This window comes from Dipodomys spectabilis, unplaced genomic scaffold (assembly GCF_019054845.1).
Source record: "Dipodomys spectabilis isolate Male_0828 unplaced genomic scaffold, ASM1905484v1 ptg000081l, whole genome shotgun sequence".
Taxonomy (NCBI): Eukaryota; Metazoa; Chordata; class Mammalia; order Rodentia; family Heteromyidae; genus Dipodomys; species Dipodomys spectabilis.
The window spans coordinates 24505251-24521721 of record NW_024870758.1 but is presented as its reverse complement, the minus strand read 5'-3'; the positions used below and the strand labels follow the sequence as shown (position 1 = coordinate 24521721).

Genomic DNA, 16471 nt, shown 5'->3' with positions numbered 1-16471 from the left:
AGAAACATAGGTCCCATGGTTTCCCTTATCTGCAATAACTAATATATGTCTAGGACAAGCAGAAGAGGTCAAAAGCCATGTACATATGACCACATAACCTAATGTTAAGTAAATAATAAATCTTATCAGAAATATTTTTGCCTGTGTCCTTTCCTGTAAGTAGCTTCTCTTCTCATTCTCTTGGCATTGTCTTTCACAGAGAAGTGCTTATGTTATGTATAGTTCATCATGCCTTTGGTGCTATAGTTAAAATATCACCACCATCTAGGTATCATTGGTCATATCTGTAATTTTAGCTACTCAGAAGTCTGAGATCTGAGGATTCAGCTTCAAAGTTAGCCCAGGCAGAAAATTCTGTGAGCCTCATATCTCCAAACCACCAAAAATTCAGAAATGGAGCTGTGGCTCAAGTGATAAAGTGCTAGCCTTGAACAAAAAAGCTCAGGGTCAGTGCTTAGGTTGAGTTCAAACCTCAAGATTGGCTGGAACGTATATACACACACACACACACACACACACACACATACTCATGTCGTCACCAAACTCAAGGTCAACTAGATTATCCCCTGTAATCTTTTATGAGTTTCGTGGTTTTCATTTTCTTTTTTTTCTTTTTTGTGAACACACTGTACAGAGGGGTTACAATTACATGAGCAGGTTAATGCATACATTTCTTATCAAGCATTGCAGCCTCCTCCTTTGTTTACCCTTCACATCCCTTCCCAGGCTCCCCCCCAATCCTCCAGCCTTCCCCCATGGGGCCCCCCCACCCCCCCCCCCCGTACCAACATTGTAAAGCTGTTTTTTCGACATGACAACTTGAAAACTTGTACTTCTCATTGTTGCAACAGGTCCACCTGTGTCCTTAAACCACTTGTTTTTCCCCATCTCTTCTACAAGTTATACTGACATCAAATATAGTGAAAGCAGGGGTTATACTGTGGGGGAGGGACATACAAAGCAACAAAGAGATAGTCTTATAAATGTGTTAGAAACAAGTGCATGAAAGGAAAAAAAACATTAAAATACATATCTAAGGATTCATTTTCCTAACATCACATTATCTGACCTTTTCCCCTTGACTCATACATATACTAGATATTGCAAGTAAGGGAAACCATGGGACCTATGTTTCTTTGGGCCTGGCTTACTTCACTTAATATAATTTTTCCAAGCCTTTCCATTTCCTAACAAATGGGGCAATGTCGTTCTTTCTAATGGAGGCATAGAATTCCACTGTGCATATATACCACATTTTCTTGATCCATTCATCTACTGAGGGGCATCTGGGTTGGTTCCATATCTTAGCTATGGTAAATAATGCTGCAATAAACATAGTTGTGCTGGTAGCTTTAGTGTGGTCTTGTTTGTAAACATTTGGGTAAATGCCCAAAAGTGGGATTGCTGGGTCATAGGAGAGCTCTATGTGGAGTCTTTTGAGGAACCTCCATACTGCTTTCCAAAGTGGTTAAACAAGTTTACACTCCCACCAACAATGAAGTAAGGTTCCCTTCTGTCCACATCCCCTCCAGCATCTGTTGTTGTTAGAGTTCTTGATTTTTGCCATTCTAACTGGAGTGAGATGGTATCTCAATGTTGTTTTGATTTGCATTTCTTTTATGGCTAGGGATGTTGAGCATTTCTTCATATGTCTATTGGCCATCCTTCTTTCTTCTTCAGAGAAGTTTCTCTTTAAGTCTTTAGCCCACTTATTTATTGGGCAGTTGTTTCTTTGAGGATTTGTTGTTGGGGGATTTAATTTTTTGAGTTCCAAGTATATTTTAGATATGAGACCCTTGTCTGTTGTATGGCTAGTGAAGATCTTCTCCCAATCCGTGGGCTTTCTATTGATCTTGCTAGCTATGTCCTTTGCCATGCAGAAACTCTGCAACTTCATGCAATTGTGGTTTTCATTTTCAAATGCAAATGTTAATGTAGTATTTGTGAAAGGTATAAAGTGTATCTCTAGATTTGTATCTTTTTGGCACATAGATGTCTAGTTGTTCTAGAACTATTTGTTGAAAAACTAATTTTTTCCTGGTATTGTCTTTGCTCTTCCATTAAAGATCAATGACTATATTTATGTGGATCTGTTTCAGGGCTCTGTATTTTGTTCTCTTCATTTACTTGTCTATTCTTTTGTCAATATCCCATTCTCTATATTACTGTAACTTTTTTTGGAGGGAGGGAGGTCTAGTCATGGGGCCTGAACTCTGGCCCTGGGCGCTGTCCTTCAGCTCTTCAGTTCGAGGCTAGCACTCTACCACTTGAGCCACAGCACCACTTCCAGCTTTTTTTTCTGCTTATGTGGTATTGAAGAATCGAACCCAGGGCCTCAAGAATGCAAGGCAAGCACTCTACCAGACCCTTACTGTAACTTTATAGTAAGACTTGGAGTCAGGTAGTATCAGTAATCCAACATTCCTCTCCTTCAATATTAAGTTGACTGTCTGAGCCATTTGTCTCTCAATGTAGAGTTTAGACTCAGTTTGTTAACACTGGTAAATCATTTTCTGATATTTTTATTGCATTAATCTTTCCTACATGAAATGCCCCCCTAAAAGATTGATGTGTGAAAGGCTTGGTCCCTGACTGGGTGTTATTGGAAGTGATTGTATCACGAAAAAGCCTGCCTCATCAGTGGATCAACCCACTGAGCTCAGAGCAGAATGGCTATTAGGAGTCAAGGTCTAGTTGGAGGAATACATCACTAAGAATGTGCCTTGAAAGAGTATGTCTTTCCCATGGTTTCTTCTCTATCTCACTCCTTCCTGGCCACCATGAAGTAAGCAGGTTTGCTCTATCACGTACTTCCTGCAAACATGTTCTGGCCCAGAACAGAGCCAAGTCCCAAGCCTCGGCAACTGTGAGTCACAGTAAATCCTCTCTCCTCAAGTATTTTGTCACAGATATGGAAAGTGACTAGTATATGATACAGTGTTCTTCCTGTCCTGCTGAAGATGTTTCTTTGTAAGAGTATGACTATATATCTTCCGACTGCTACAGTGACTAGAAAGCTGAGTGAGAGCCCAAGCTCCCATACCAGCAGCTCATATACACAAAAATGTTGTGAGATTAGTGGGTGGTTCATAAGGCTTCATAGAAAGAAATAAGCAAGTACAGAGACTAGAGAGAAGTAGCTGATTCCTGTAAGTATCTGGCTTATAAAGACTCATTCTTTATGAAAATGCTTCTAGCTGATATATACAAATTAACTTCTAATTTCTTGCCCTCCAATGAGGGGTGTGAGTAGGGTGGCCTCACACTATACACAGGTTCTAAGGAGGTGAAGAGTCTCTAGACATAGCAGAAAATGTGACAAGAGAAAGAAAAGAGGGTCTAGAGTCACCACCATCCAAGGAAAAACACAAATTCAGATAATAGCAAGGGTATTATTAAACACTGACTCAAGGGTCAGGTAACTTTTCAAGCTGAGGAGTTACCAATGGAATGTGTATTAAAGCAGGGATGGAAGTCACATCAAAAGCTATCCCCTCTACCTGAAATACCAAGATGTCACAAAAGCAAGGGAGGGTCTGCCAAGGTCCTTAGTCCTTAGTCCTTTCTCTGAAGAGAAAGCTGACCCAGATGTAACCTGCTTGTAGGTAACCAATGTGGCAGGAATGATTGTGACTGTTTCTGTACCTTAGGCAAGCACCAATACATGGTGACAAGACAATGGGCAGAACTGGCCTTGGAGATACTTTCTGAGAGGCACCCAGAGTGTACAGACATCAGTGCACGTGCTCCTCTCTATCCTCATACCTGCCTATTAAATTAATCCTGTTCACTTCTTTTTCTGTCTCTTTGACAAGAATTTTAGGGCACAAATCAAAACTGTTGAGCAAATAAAACATCTAATAGAAAAATAAATAGAACTTGAAGAGAAAAAAAAGAGTTCAAAAAACTAAGGTGATCAGAAAATGTGAGGGAGAAGAGCAATCTCAGAAACTCCTGGGTGGCATAGCAGGAGGAAAGAAAGTCCATAATTAGGATAATCCATAGAAAGACAACAGAGCATTCAAGCCCAGACATAAGAGTTTGCATTTCTAATCGGCTCATGCAACATCATGTTTACAGTCTTCACCATTTCTAGTAGTAAGTGTCATCTTTCAGAAACACAGTGAAGTAATTCATCACAGCCAGGCCTGAAAAATCATCCTTTCCTAATATTAAATGTGTTTAATCATGACAACTTATAATAGCACTTTAGGACTTTAGAGAAGAAGGCATTTTGATACATAGTATGTATAGTAATCATAATACTACAAGATTTAAAGTAGAATTTTTCACAGTGTTAGACCACGAAGGCAAATTGTCCATGTTTTTAGTTAATTATTTGAAATGCTTTAGCAAGGGGAGGGGCTGGAGAATCAGCATCCAGAAATTAATTAATAGTTTCTCTCTACACAATTGTCAGTGTTATCACTGGTTATTGCAACTGGCAGCCAACTCTTTTATACCCTCTCTCTAATGGCAATCAGCAAATGCAATTAATGTTAACCACTTATCCTAATAGGCAAATGCCAAATGTCATCCCACAAGCAGGATCATAATTATGACCTATGAGCTCAGCTTTGTTAGCCAAAATTAACCCCAAATTTGAGGCCATTTAAATTAGTGCTTGTGGAAAAAACCCATGACACCTTGGACACCAGTATGTATTTCAAGGATGGCCATTTCTTACACAGCTAAGAGCCATGCATTCTTTCTCAATGGGATCAATAACTTCCTTTGTCAAGCTCTAAAGATTCCCTCTGCCTTCTCTTTGGGGATTAGCCAAATTTACACATATTCTGGCTCCAGTTGAGTGGAATTCAAGTTCCTACTTAGGTATTTGCTGCTAACCACAGGTCTCATGCTTCACAGCTATTTGTGACATGTGTTTATTTGAAGGGGTAAGCCATATTTTACAAGTTCACCCTGAATCAACAGGCAGTGATGTGGAGAAGGTGTAAGGTGAGGAATGTTGCCTGATTTGTTTTTCTGCATTAACTCCTCAATATTAAAATGTAGTGTTAATGTAGAACAACATCTGAATTGCTTAAACATTTAGATTCCCAACAACTTCACACATGAACATTGAAAAAGGTGGAACATCACCAAAACCACAAATCAAAATTGAAGCCCATTTTTCCCCACAAAAGGTGCAGAAAGTTTATACTCACCCAAGTGTTCTACTCCAGCAAATCTCTGGGAAGCCCTGCCTACCTTTGTATTTTTCCACTGACTCCATTCATTCTTTGTCATTTCCCATGCTGTGATTTATTTACTTAGTGTCACTATTATAATTAGTGGTTTTATTAATTCCAATGTTGTGTGTTTTCCTAAGTTTCTTTCTTCTTTGGAATTAGATTTCAAAATTACATTGGAATTAGAGGAGATACATCAAACATCACTCAAAGCTTGCTTACTCTTTTCTATATACAATTTTAATAAATTCATTCACCTGATTATATGGCACATAGAAGACCACAAGTGACAGAAGATGTATTGTCTCTTGTTGATGTAACAGCATATTAAACCTACTTAACAGATGTTGCTGTATGCAATGGTGAATAATAAGTAAATGAGTTAGTGAGTGAAACAGAGTGCTTAACAAAGAAGGTAGAACTTTTTTTTTTAAGGTAGAACTGTTTTAAAACTGTTTTAAAACAAGAGCTGGGCACAGATGAGTCATGCCTATTATCCCAACTACTCAGGGATCTTGAGATTTGAGAATCAGGTCCAGCCCAGGTAGGAAAGTTCTTGAAACTCTTATCTTCAATTAACTACTTAATCTTCAATTAACTTCCAATTGAAATTGGAAGTAGAGCCGTGGTAGAGTTCTACCCTTAAGCAAAAAGGCTAAGGGAGAGTATCCAGGACCTGAGTTCAAGCCCAGTACCAACATAAACAAACAAAACCAAATACAAGAAACAGAATCTACATTCAAAATAGTTATGACTCACACAGTATGGGGTGGCCTATGGAGTGGCCTTTGATGATTACAGGAAAGCAGTTACTACTGACAGCTATAACTCAACACACACACACACACACACACACACACACACACACACACATTCTTGAGAGTTTATCACATACTTTAGAAATCTCTGCTTTTGAAAGTAACACAGTTTTTAAGCACAAAATAATATCCTGTCTAGAAAATTCACTTCTTTGCAATGTCTTTTTCTGGCAATATTTGACACCAGAGTTGCCGAACAACTGATATGGTAGGTCCTTTTCAGGTGGAAACGAAGCTCAGGAGAAGCAATGCAAGTGAGAATGTAGGTAGATTAGCAGTAGGCTCTGACTCAATCATGATGCAGCTGTAAATGATTCCAAACAACCCCTGGACTGTGCTGACTTCCCTAGGGGAGTACTCATTATGCATGGGAAAGGAAGAGTGAACAGAATAGTCTACTCTCTCCATCAAGCCTTTGCTCATTAAGATCTCTAGACAAAATAACTTAGAGCAACCTGATTCCCTCAATGCCCATGTGTATGCCCAAGACTGATTTCTAGCAACAGTGCAAAAAGAGGAAGGAGTTCGTAGATGCATACTCAAACTTTTGGACAAAGGATACTCCAGGAATGGAATACATTATATGCATGTTGTAATTATTGGAAACTTGACTCCTGTCGCGATATAAATCACAACCCTTACTATGGTAGCCATGACCTAGGATTTTCCCAGTAGCGACTCTGGCTTGTGTTTCCCACATGAGTTTAGCATGATGTAACACTTGTTTCAAGTCTCATTAATTATCAAGAGCCTGTTTTCCCTGGCCAGTTAAATAGAGGGGATCACAAACCAGTAGGCTGAACCCCATACCTAACATTTCTCAATTACTGTGAGCAATCAGATTGACTTACACTTTTTTTGGTTACAGAACTATGCCAAACTTATTCCGGGAGCTACAGTGGGGCTGCTTCAGAAGGACTCTGGTAACATTCTCCAGCTTATCATCTCAGCTTATGAAGTATGATACTTTACTTAGAAATTGGCTTCTGTTTTGCATTTCATTGGTATTCAGAAACCAAGATGTAGCTAGCGTGCTGGAACAGAGAATTCTTATCCAAAGAATTACTGAAGCTAAAGTATAAGTTTTATTCAATTTATTTTTCAGATCTTCCTGAGAAATGGAAAAATCTAAAACTTAACTCTAAAGTTTAGAAAGTTTTTATGACAGTAAACAACAATAGCACTGTACCCATCAAAGTTTAATTTGACTCACATGACTCCCTGAGTCATAAGTAAGCACTTTGTGTAAAAAGTTTTAAATATAAATTTCCAGTGAAGAGCAGATTTATGTGGAAAATTTAACGGTACAGATTTGATTAGACAATAGAAAAAAATATAAGTGCTAGCTCCATACCAAAACATTCTAAGCACACCACACACATCATGCAGTAGATGCTCTAAGCACGCCACACACATCATGCTGTAGATGCTCTACATTAGGAAACCGGGGGCAATTCCATTGGGTTAATGAGTATGTATATAATTACTTTTGTCCTGAATTTACAAATTAACACTGAGGACAGAATTTCTCCCTTAAAATAACATACATACCAACAGGGTTACTAGTTTTCCTTCCCTTTTTCTAACCAAGTTAACAATGAATCGATAGTTTCCAACTTTTTCTTTTCTTTTCTTTTCTTTTTTTTTTTTTGTTGGTCGTGGGATCTGAACTCTGGGCCTGGGCACTGTCCCTCAGCTCTTCAGCTCAAGGCTAGTGCTCTACCATTTGAGCTACAGTGCCACTTCCGGCCTTTTCTGTTTATATGATGTGGAAGAATCGAACCCAAGGCCTCATGCATGCAAGGCAAGCACTCTACCACTGAGCCACCTTCCCAGCCCAACTTTTTCTTTTTTAAATATTATTCTTTTTCCTGGCACCTATTTAACAACAACAGCAACTACAACAAATCCTAAACACAAAACAAATAAAAGCAAAAGCCATACAAAGATGCAGATGAAGCTGTAAGTTAGGACTTGGAGAGTGGGAAGGAAAGTTTTAGAAGCAAAAATGCTTTCTAATTTTTGTTTAGGAAACTTGTTCTAAACAGCATTTACATAATACTGGGTGAATAAAGTTTTTCTAACTTTAATGTTTGAGATTTAAGAGACATGTATGCAGTATACACCAGTAATCACCACCAACTAATCAAGTGTTCTTTAAATGACATACCATATACCTCTAGCAATCAAAACATTAGACACACTCAGATCCCTTTTATGGATCCCTTTTGGAAAATTCAGGGAAAAGGAAAATTACATATTTTTCAAAAAACTGCTAAGATTTTGATATCACCCCACTCATTTTGAAATTCACCTAAAAGAGAGCAAGATATTCCTCATTGATATTCAGAGAGTAAAAAGAATAGATTCGTCATTAAAATTATAAGTAGATGGCAGCTCTTTCTCACTGATAATCCTTAGAAATTTCAGTTTTCTTAGCTCATATCAGAAATTAATCACCACATTAACTCATGCTTGAAATTCTTCCAGGCAGGAAAGCTTGTCAACAAAACATTATGAAAATCTTCCTCCCTCTATCTCGTGCAGTAATTAAAGTTTTAATGTGTAAAATCAAATAAAATCACAAAGCAATCCCTCACTGAATGATAATAAACTAAGTTTTCTTTAACCCAAGGTTTTCAAAAGTGTTGGCCACTAACAGCTTCAAGGAAATTAAACAAATTTTAAAATAGTAGATTATCAAAAACGTATCCTTGGGCTGGAAAGATGGCTCAGTGGTAGAGCGCTTGCCTTGCATGCCTGAGGCCCTGGGTTCGATTCCTCAGCACCACATAAGCAAAATGAAAAAAAGCCGGAAGTGGCGCTATGGCTCAAGTGGTAGAGCGCTAGCCTTGAGCTGAAGAGCTGAGGGACAGCGCCCAGGCCCAGAGTTCAGGCCCACGACCGGACCCAAAAAAAAAAAAATACCAAGAAGTTTCTCTTATTTTTCTACTGCACAATCTTGCTCTGGAGTTTGTGAAACTCTAGGATCCACAGGGGAGGTATACAAGTAGATTGTGGCACTAGTTCCAGGTAGGTTTCCATGCTGTTATTTGTAAGTGTTCAGAAAGACCTTAAAACACAGTAATCTATAGACCAAATATTTAAGATTCTAAATAAAGACAGAAGGCAAGATAACATATTGAGAGAAAAATCAAATAATCGGATTGTCTTCTAGTAAAGCAGAGGCAATGTATGTTCACAAATTGTGGATAGATAACTCCACCAATTATACCACAGCACCATATTGATATCAAAAATCTTGAACACTGGAAATGTATTTATCTGACCATCTCTCTCTAATTTCTTTCCTTACCTCACCTTGTGACTGAAATAACAATAATCCCAAGGATACTGGGATTTAAACTCTAGGAAGGAATCCATTTGGTTTGTCTGCTTGATCCAACTCATAAAAGATGCACACACACACACACACACACACACACACACACAAACACAAATGAATGGGTGAAAGAATATGTTAACTTTCCTAAGGAAAAGTAATAATATTCATGGTCAATATTCATGGTCAATTTTGCATTATGATGATTCTATCAATGTAGAGATTTCTTTCACTTAGGTCAGATTATGTCACTAGCCCTTATTTTTGTTGTCACCTCTCACCAACACATATCCCTCATTTCTTGTTTAGCTCTTGACTCACTCTGCCACTGTCCCAACTCTACTTCTGCCTGAATTCTTGATGTCAGGATAAGCAGAATTTAGAGAAAGGAAGGGTCATCTTACTATGCAGTAGGCAAAATTACACTTCAGGAAAACTTGAAGTTTAATATTCTTTTAAAATGCCAATGGTAAGGTAGATGTATAAACCCAAACACTTTTAAATGAATTGAACTGTAACTTAAGTTGCAATATTTTAAATTGGTTTTGCTCTTTTTTATCTTTAAAAATTGGGTTTTACAACCCAAAATACAAACTTCTATGTTGTAGCTAAATAAGAAACAGAAAACATAAAATAATTAGCTTCAGAAAGCAAAAACACAACTTATCCCAGACCTGACTATACATGCACAATAAGTACTTTTAAAATCCCAATAATGACTTTAAGGTACATTTGTCTGCCACATTTTAAAACCATGAAAATGTGGGTCAGTCATGTAATTAATAGTGTCAGGTAACCACCATGTGTCAGGCTGCCATCATGGCAAGTTTTCATTAACAATTGTGATTGTTGTCACCTTAATTCATTAAATGCATTGTTGTTACTGTAAGTGCTGAGGGTAATTGCCATTGTAAAATGTCTGCAAAGCATTTGAGCTATGATTCGATATTGAGATGAAAAGTTATTATGTATGCAGAAATGTACCAAAACAGAACTGCAGGGTGTAAATTTGATATCAGGGAAGCAAAATTTCCTTCTTGGAAGAATGGCTGCAGTTCTGTATTCCTTACAAAGCAACTAAAGCTGCTTTATGGCCTAAGAAATGATGACACATACAAATAAAGGGAGTCATTACTGTGCTTTGCTACCAAGACAGAAGCAGAAGAGTTATCTTTTACATAAACAAGATCTGCAACCCAGGATAAGCACTTCACCAAAACCTTCAGAAAGGCTTAAGCAACTGAAAGACTGGTGTCTATCCTATATTGCAGCAAACCATCTTAAAGTATTTTGTTATATAGTTACACTGTCATGAGGTAATAGTGTATCATATAACTGATGACGTTCGAGTCACTAAAATGCAAAATACATATAGTCTGATGGCTCACTTTCTCATTTGATTAATGATAAGATGGATTTCTTTTAGACTATATTTTACTTTTGTCATTTGTAATGGAATAACCATGATTCACAGCCTTTTCTTTTGGCTGTATGTTTCTGGTTGTGACTTCATTCTACCCTTTATGTCTGAACTAAAGGAACTACGGTCTGAGGTGGAACTGGAGGTGTTAGGAGACACAGAAGGACTCAACCTGTCCTTCACAGCTATCTGTAACAATGGCACCTTCATCCCACACCAGAAGAAATGCTCTCACATGAAGGTGGGAGACACAGTAAGTAGACAGCCAATTGACCATGTGAATGATGTTTGCATGGACCCCAGTTAACGTAGCCCACTAAAGCTGGATCTTTCAAAGATATCAGAGGTTTGCTAAGAAATGCTCTTAGCAAAGCTGATTGCTGCCTAGCCTTGTTTTATCAATCCTGGCAGATTGGTGGATGGAAGAAGCAAATAATTAGTATTTTCTCTTCCAGGCTTCATTCAACGTGACTGTGACTGTACCGAACTGTGAGAGAAGAAGTAGGCATATTCTCATAAAGCCCGTGGGGCTGGGGGACACCTTGGAAATACTTGTGAGTTCAGAATGTGATTGCGATTGCCAGAAAGAGGTGGAAGTGAACAGCTCTAAGTGCCACAATGGGAACGGCTCCTTCCAGTGTGGTGTGTGTGCCTGCAACCCTGGACACATGGGGCCTCATTGCGAGTGTGGTGAGGACACACTGAGCACAGATTCCTGCAAAGAGGCCCCAGACCATCCATCATGCAGTGGAAGGGGCGACTGCTACTGTGGACAATGCATCTGCCACTTATCTCCTTACGGGAACATTTATGGGCCATATTGCCAGTGTGACAATTTCTCCTGTGTGAGACACAAAGGGCTGCTGTGCGGAGGTAGGTTGTGGCAAGACCATCTTCCACTGCTGCAGGTCAAGTGTCAGGAAAAGGCTTTGCAACCCTTACTACTGTTCTTGTCTCCTGTACATGGTAGGAGAGAGCCGATAGGCTCTTCTGACAGAATTTGCCTTCCCACTACACACCCTAACAAGAGAAGAAAACCTAGGCTCTGGCACAGTTGAGACTCATCTCCCTTCCCTAATTTTCTGATTCCATGGGTGTGTTCCATATTCTGATTGGTGCCCTTTATTCATGATACAAGCAGGACGTGATCTGGAGGTGACGTGAAGCCTGCCAAAGATGTCACTGTATCATGAAAAGGTTGCATTTAGCAGAATCCCACACTGTATTTTTAAATACGTTTTAATTGAAATTATTTTTAAAATAAACAAACAAACCCCAAGTATAATCTAATAGAGATACTAGCCCTTTCTCTATTTCTTTTTTTTCATTGTGAAAATACCATACAGAGGGGTTACAATTACATGGGCAAGATAATGAGTACATTTCTTATCAAGCATTGTTGCCTCCTCCTTTGTTTCCCCTTCCTATCCCTTCCCATCTCTCCCCACCCTGCTACCCCCCTCCCCCACTTTCTGTATTTCATCCTGAATGAAAGCAATGGAAGGCAGCAGGAATTACCAACCTATGCCCAGCCACATAACCTTTCCTGATTGTCTTTCTATGTGTTTGGGATAGGGGAGAAATACTAGCAGAAAGACTTGGCTTAATCTATTTATTGCACTGAGGAAGGTCTGACATGGTGCTCTCTTTGAATCAGATACAACAATTGCTAAGTAAATTCTATTTAGAAAATGTACCGGTGGGGCTGGGAATGTGGCTCAGTGGTAGAGTGCTTGCCTAGTATTATGAAGCCCTGAGTTCAATTCCTCAGTACCACATAAACAGAAAAAGCCAGAAGTGGCACTGTGGCTCAAGTGGTAGAATGCTAGCCTTGAGCAAAAGAAGCTCAGCGACAGAGCTCAAGAACCAGGACTGGGGGAGGGGAGGGGTGGAAGGAGGGAGGGACAAAGAGAGAAATTAAAAGAAAGTGAGAGAAAGAAAAAAGAGAGGAAGGAAGGAAGGAAGGAAGGAAGGAAGGAAGGAAGGAAGGAAGGAAGGAAGGAAGGGAGGGAAGGGGAAACAAACAAAGAGGAGGCAACAATGCTTGATAAGAAATGTACTCGTTATCTTGCCCATGTAATTTTAACTCCTCTGTACAGTATTCTCACAATAAAAATAAAAAATTTTTTAAAAAATTTTTAAAAAATAAAGAAAGGAAGGAAGGAAGGAAAAAAGGAAAGAAGGAAAAGAAAGAGAGGGAGAGAAAAAGAGGAAGGAAGAAAGGAAGAGAGAAAGAGGAAGAGAGAAAGAGAGAAAGAAAATATAACAGTATTTTCAGTTGGGCTCAGAAAACTTCCCTAATGTTTTATTTGTAGTAACTTCAATCATGACCCTTAATTGTGAATCAAAGTTATTCTGTTCATTCATCAGAGTTGTTACTCTCTAACTAGTCACTTTCTCTTTTTAAAAGATATAATGAAAAATAAATATGATTATTTAAATTCAACTAGGTGATGCAGTATTAGTCTGTGCCAGACACAGGGTTTGGTGTAATAAAAAGTGAGCGTGGCATCATGAACAGATTCTGATGCTATAATTTGCAACGCTCACCACACATGGCACTGCTTCCCAGCTTGTGTGGATCCCATTTATTTTACAACTAATGTATGTGGCTAGCTGCTGCTTTTCTGAAATGCTATGACCACAACATTTTTTGTCTCACACAACTTCTTCCATCACCCGGAAGCACTCAAAGACAGAGGGCTGCACTGACTTCTTTTGTTCATTGCCCAAATTCCATTAGTCTCTGATAATTTGATTCTAAGAGACAGGAACTGTATTGGCAAAGAGCATTCGAGAAAACACTCTTGCTATGATGCACTTAGAGTTATTTGTCAATGGCATTCCAGAAAGATCGATCCCTCTGAAAAGAGCCTGGTAATTTTGTCTTGATCTTTGATTATTGTCTTCCCTCTACATGAGATCAGTACGAAGAAGTACAGGAGCAGGTACTCAAGATGACTGGCTGCTTGGAGATAGCAATTGGCCAGGTTATTGGCTCCAGAGGCTGGTAGAGAAGGGTTTCTAAATTCTGCAAGGGATGTTTCAGGGTTTTGCCTTCATGGTCATTCCTCACTCCATCAGTAAGGGTTTTCTTATTTTCTGCCAATTCATTTTTACATATAGTAATATATGGGCATTCTCGAGGCATTTGGAAAGGCACATTTCATCTAATGATACTCATAAATCATTTTTCAGAATACTACACTTTAGAAATTGCTCCTATGTTTTCCCTTTCATAGAAGAAACAAAACGGCATTGTAGTTTTAAACATCGCTTACATCTCAAAATTAGTAGCATTGGTGCAAATCACTTCGTTCTTCTTAGCTTTGAATTAATTGATTCAATTATGAATTACACAGCTGCAATATGTCTTGACATCATAGATGCAGACGAATTTCAATTGATCTTTCATTCAAATGTCTTTTGAGTAGATATAGGAGAGAGAAAATGTATGCACACACTAAATGTAAATGTATATACACACAGGCACATTAAATTCCCCTCCCCCCCCTCATACAGACTTTTATTGTAGTTGTTTTTATATATAGTTTTTTTTTTAATAGCGTTGAGCAAACTCGCAACCTAAGTTGGACCAGGAGTCACATGAAACGTGTTTTACAGATAATGGGGACTGTGACTGCGGCGAATGCATGTGCAGGGGTGGCTGGACCGGCGAGTACTGCAACTGCACAACCAGCACTGACGCATGCGTCTCTGAAGACGGAGCACTCTGCAGTGGGCGAGGGGACTGCGTGTGCGGCAAGTGTGTCTGCACGAACCCCGGAGCCTCGGGACCCACCTGCGAACGCTGTCCTACCTGTGGTGACCCCTGCCACTCTAAACGGTAATGCCTCTACGTCCCTTGGTCCCCTTTGTGGATCAAAGTGCTGAGGACATTTTGTAAATTCAGAGCCCACATTGTCTTTACTGGGTTTGGTCTCTGAAGATTCATCAAAACATACGAAAGCACAATATGGCTAGGATCCTGGGAAGATAGTGAGTCTCTCTCCCTCTCTCTTCTCCTCTCCTCTCCCTTCCCTCTTTTCCCCTCCTCCCCTCACCCCTCTCCTCTCCTCTCTTGTGTTTTCTCACCTCTCTCTCTCATCTTTTTCTCTCATCTCTGTCTCATTTCTTTCTCCCCTCTCTCCTCTCTCCTCTCTTTACTCTCTTCTCTCCTCTCTTTCTCTCTTGTTTCTCCCTCTCTCCCAGCTTTCTATCCTCTCTTCTCTCTTTCTTTCTCCTTCCCTTTTCTTCTTTCCCCTCCCCTCTGTTCTCCATCTTAACCACAACCATAATGTGGCATGTCTGCTATAGACAACAAAGTGGAGCCAATGTCTCAGATGGCCTCTGAGTTCCAATGGCAGCCGCAAAAGAAATGCCCTGGTGGGATTCTGCTGCCACCCACCTGCAGTCTTGGGGTGGGGGTGTCCCCCCATCTGCTTTCTTTTTTTAACAAGTTTTTTATTGTAAAAATGCTGTACTGAGGGGTTACAGTTACATGAGTAAGGTAATGAGTACATTTCTTATGGAGCATTGTTGCCTCCTCCTTTGTTTTCCCCCTACCATCCCTTCCTTCCCCACATCCCCAACTACTCCCTCCCCACCCACCCAAGTTGTAAAGTTTGTTTTCAACATAGTGTCTTGTACATCTCATTGTTACAATAGGTCAACCTGTATCCCTATTTCAACATTTTGTTATTTCCCTTCCCCTCCCCAAATTAGAAAAATGTATGTACAAGGTGCAGGGCACCAACATCAAATACAGGGAAAACTGATTACACTGTGAGGGAGGAACATACCAAAGAAACAAAAAAAAACACATGGTACATTATAAATACATTAAAAACAATAGCAAGAAAAAAAAAAACATTTGTGTCCCTATCTTGGGGTTCATTTCACTTAACATCATCTTATATGCTCATATGTACATAGCTTTTGACCTTTTCTGCTTGTCCTAACTTATACTAGTTATTGCAAATAGGGGAAACCATGGGACCTATGTTTCTTTGGGCCTGGCTTACCAGCACAACCATGTTTATCGCAGCATTATTCACCATAGCTAAGATATGGAACCAACCCAGATGCCCCTCAGTAGATGAATGGGTCAAGAAAATGTGGTATATATACACAATGGATTTCTATGCCTCCATCAGAAAGAATGACACTGCCCCATTAGTTAGGAAATGGAAAGATTTGGAAAAAATTATATTAAGTGAAGTAAGCCAATCTTCTTTCTTATCTATAAAAGTTTAACTCCTGACCTTGGGGTGGATTCATTCCTATCCATAGACTGATGGAGGCAGAGAAGCAAAAAGACAATCTCCACTTTCTTTTCTTTCTTTTTTTAAATTTGTTTTTCTTTCTTCTTTTCTTTTCTTTTTTTTTAATTTGGGGGCTGGGAATGTGGTTCCGTAGTAGAGTGCTTGCTGAGCATGCCTGAGGTCCTGGGTTCGGTTCCTCAGCACCACATAAGCAGAAAAAGCCAAAAGTGGTGCTGTGGCTCAAGTGGTAGAGTGCTAGCCTTGAGCAAAAGCAGCTCAGGGACAGCATCTAGGCCCTGAGTTCAAGCCCCTGGACTGGCAAAAAAATTTTTAATTTTAATTTTATTGTCAAGGTGATATACAGAGGAGTTACAGTTACATATGTAAGGTAGTGAGTACATTTCTTGTCAAACATTGTCACCTCTCCCTCATTT

The 16471-nt window shown here is 39.4% G+C and overlaps 1 protein-coding gene across 1 annotated transcript in view; it reads left to right on the top strand.

Annotated features, from left to right (window-relative positions):
• Window positions 1-16471, top strand: part of Itgb6 (integrin subunit beta 6) — a 70224-nt gene that overhangs the window by 31295 nt on the left and 22458 nt on the right. Inside the window, exons 9-12 of the mRNA XM_042683548.1 lie at window positions 6879-6968; window positions 10892-11026; window positions 11229-11646; window positions 14398-14620. Of these exons, the coding sequence (XP_042539482.1) occupies window positions 6879-6968; window positions 10892-11026; window positions 11229-11646; window positions 14398-14620 (866 nt within the window). The remainder of the gene's footprint in view (window positions 1-6878; window positions 6969-10891; window positions 11027-11228; window positions 11647-14397; window positions 14621-16471) is intronic.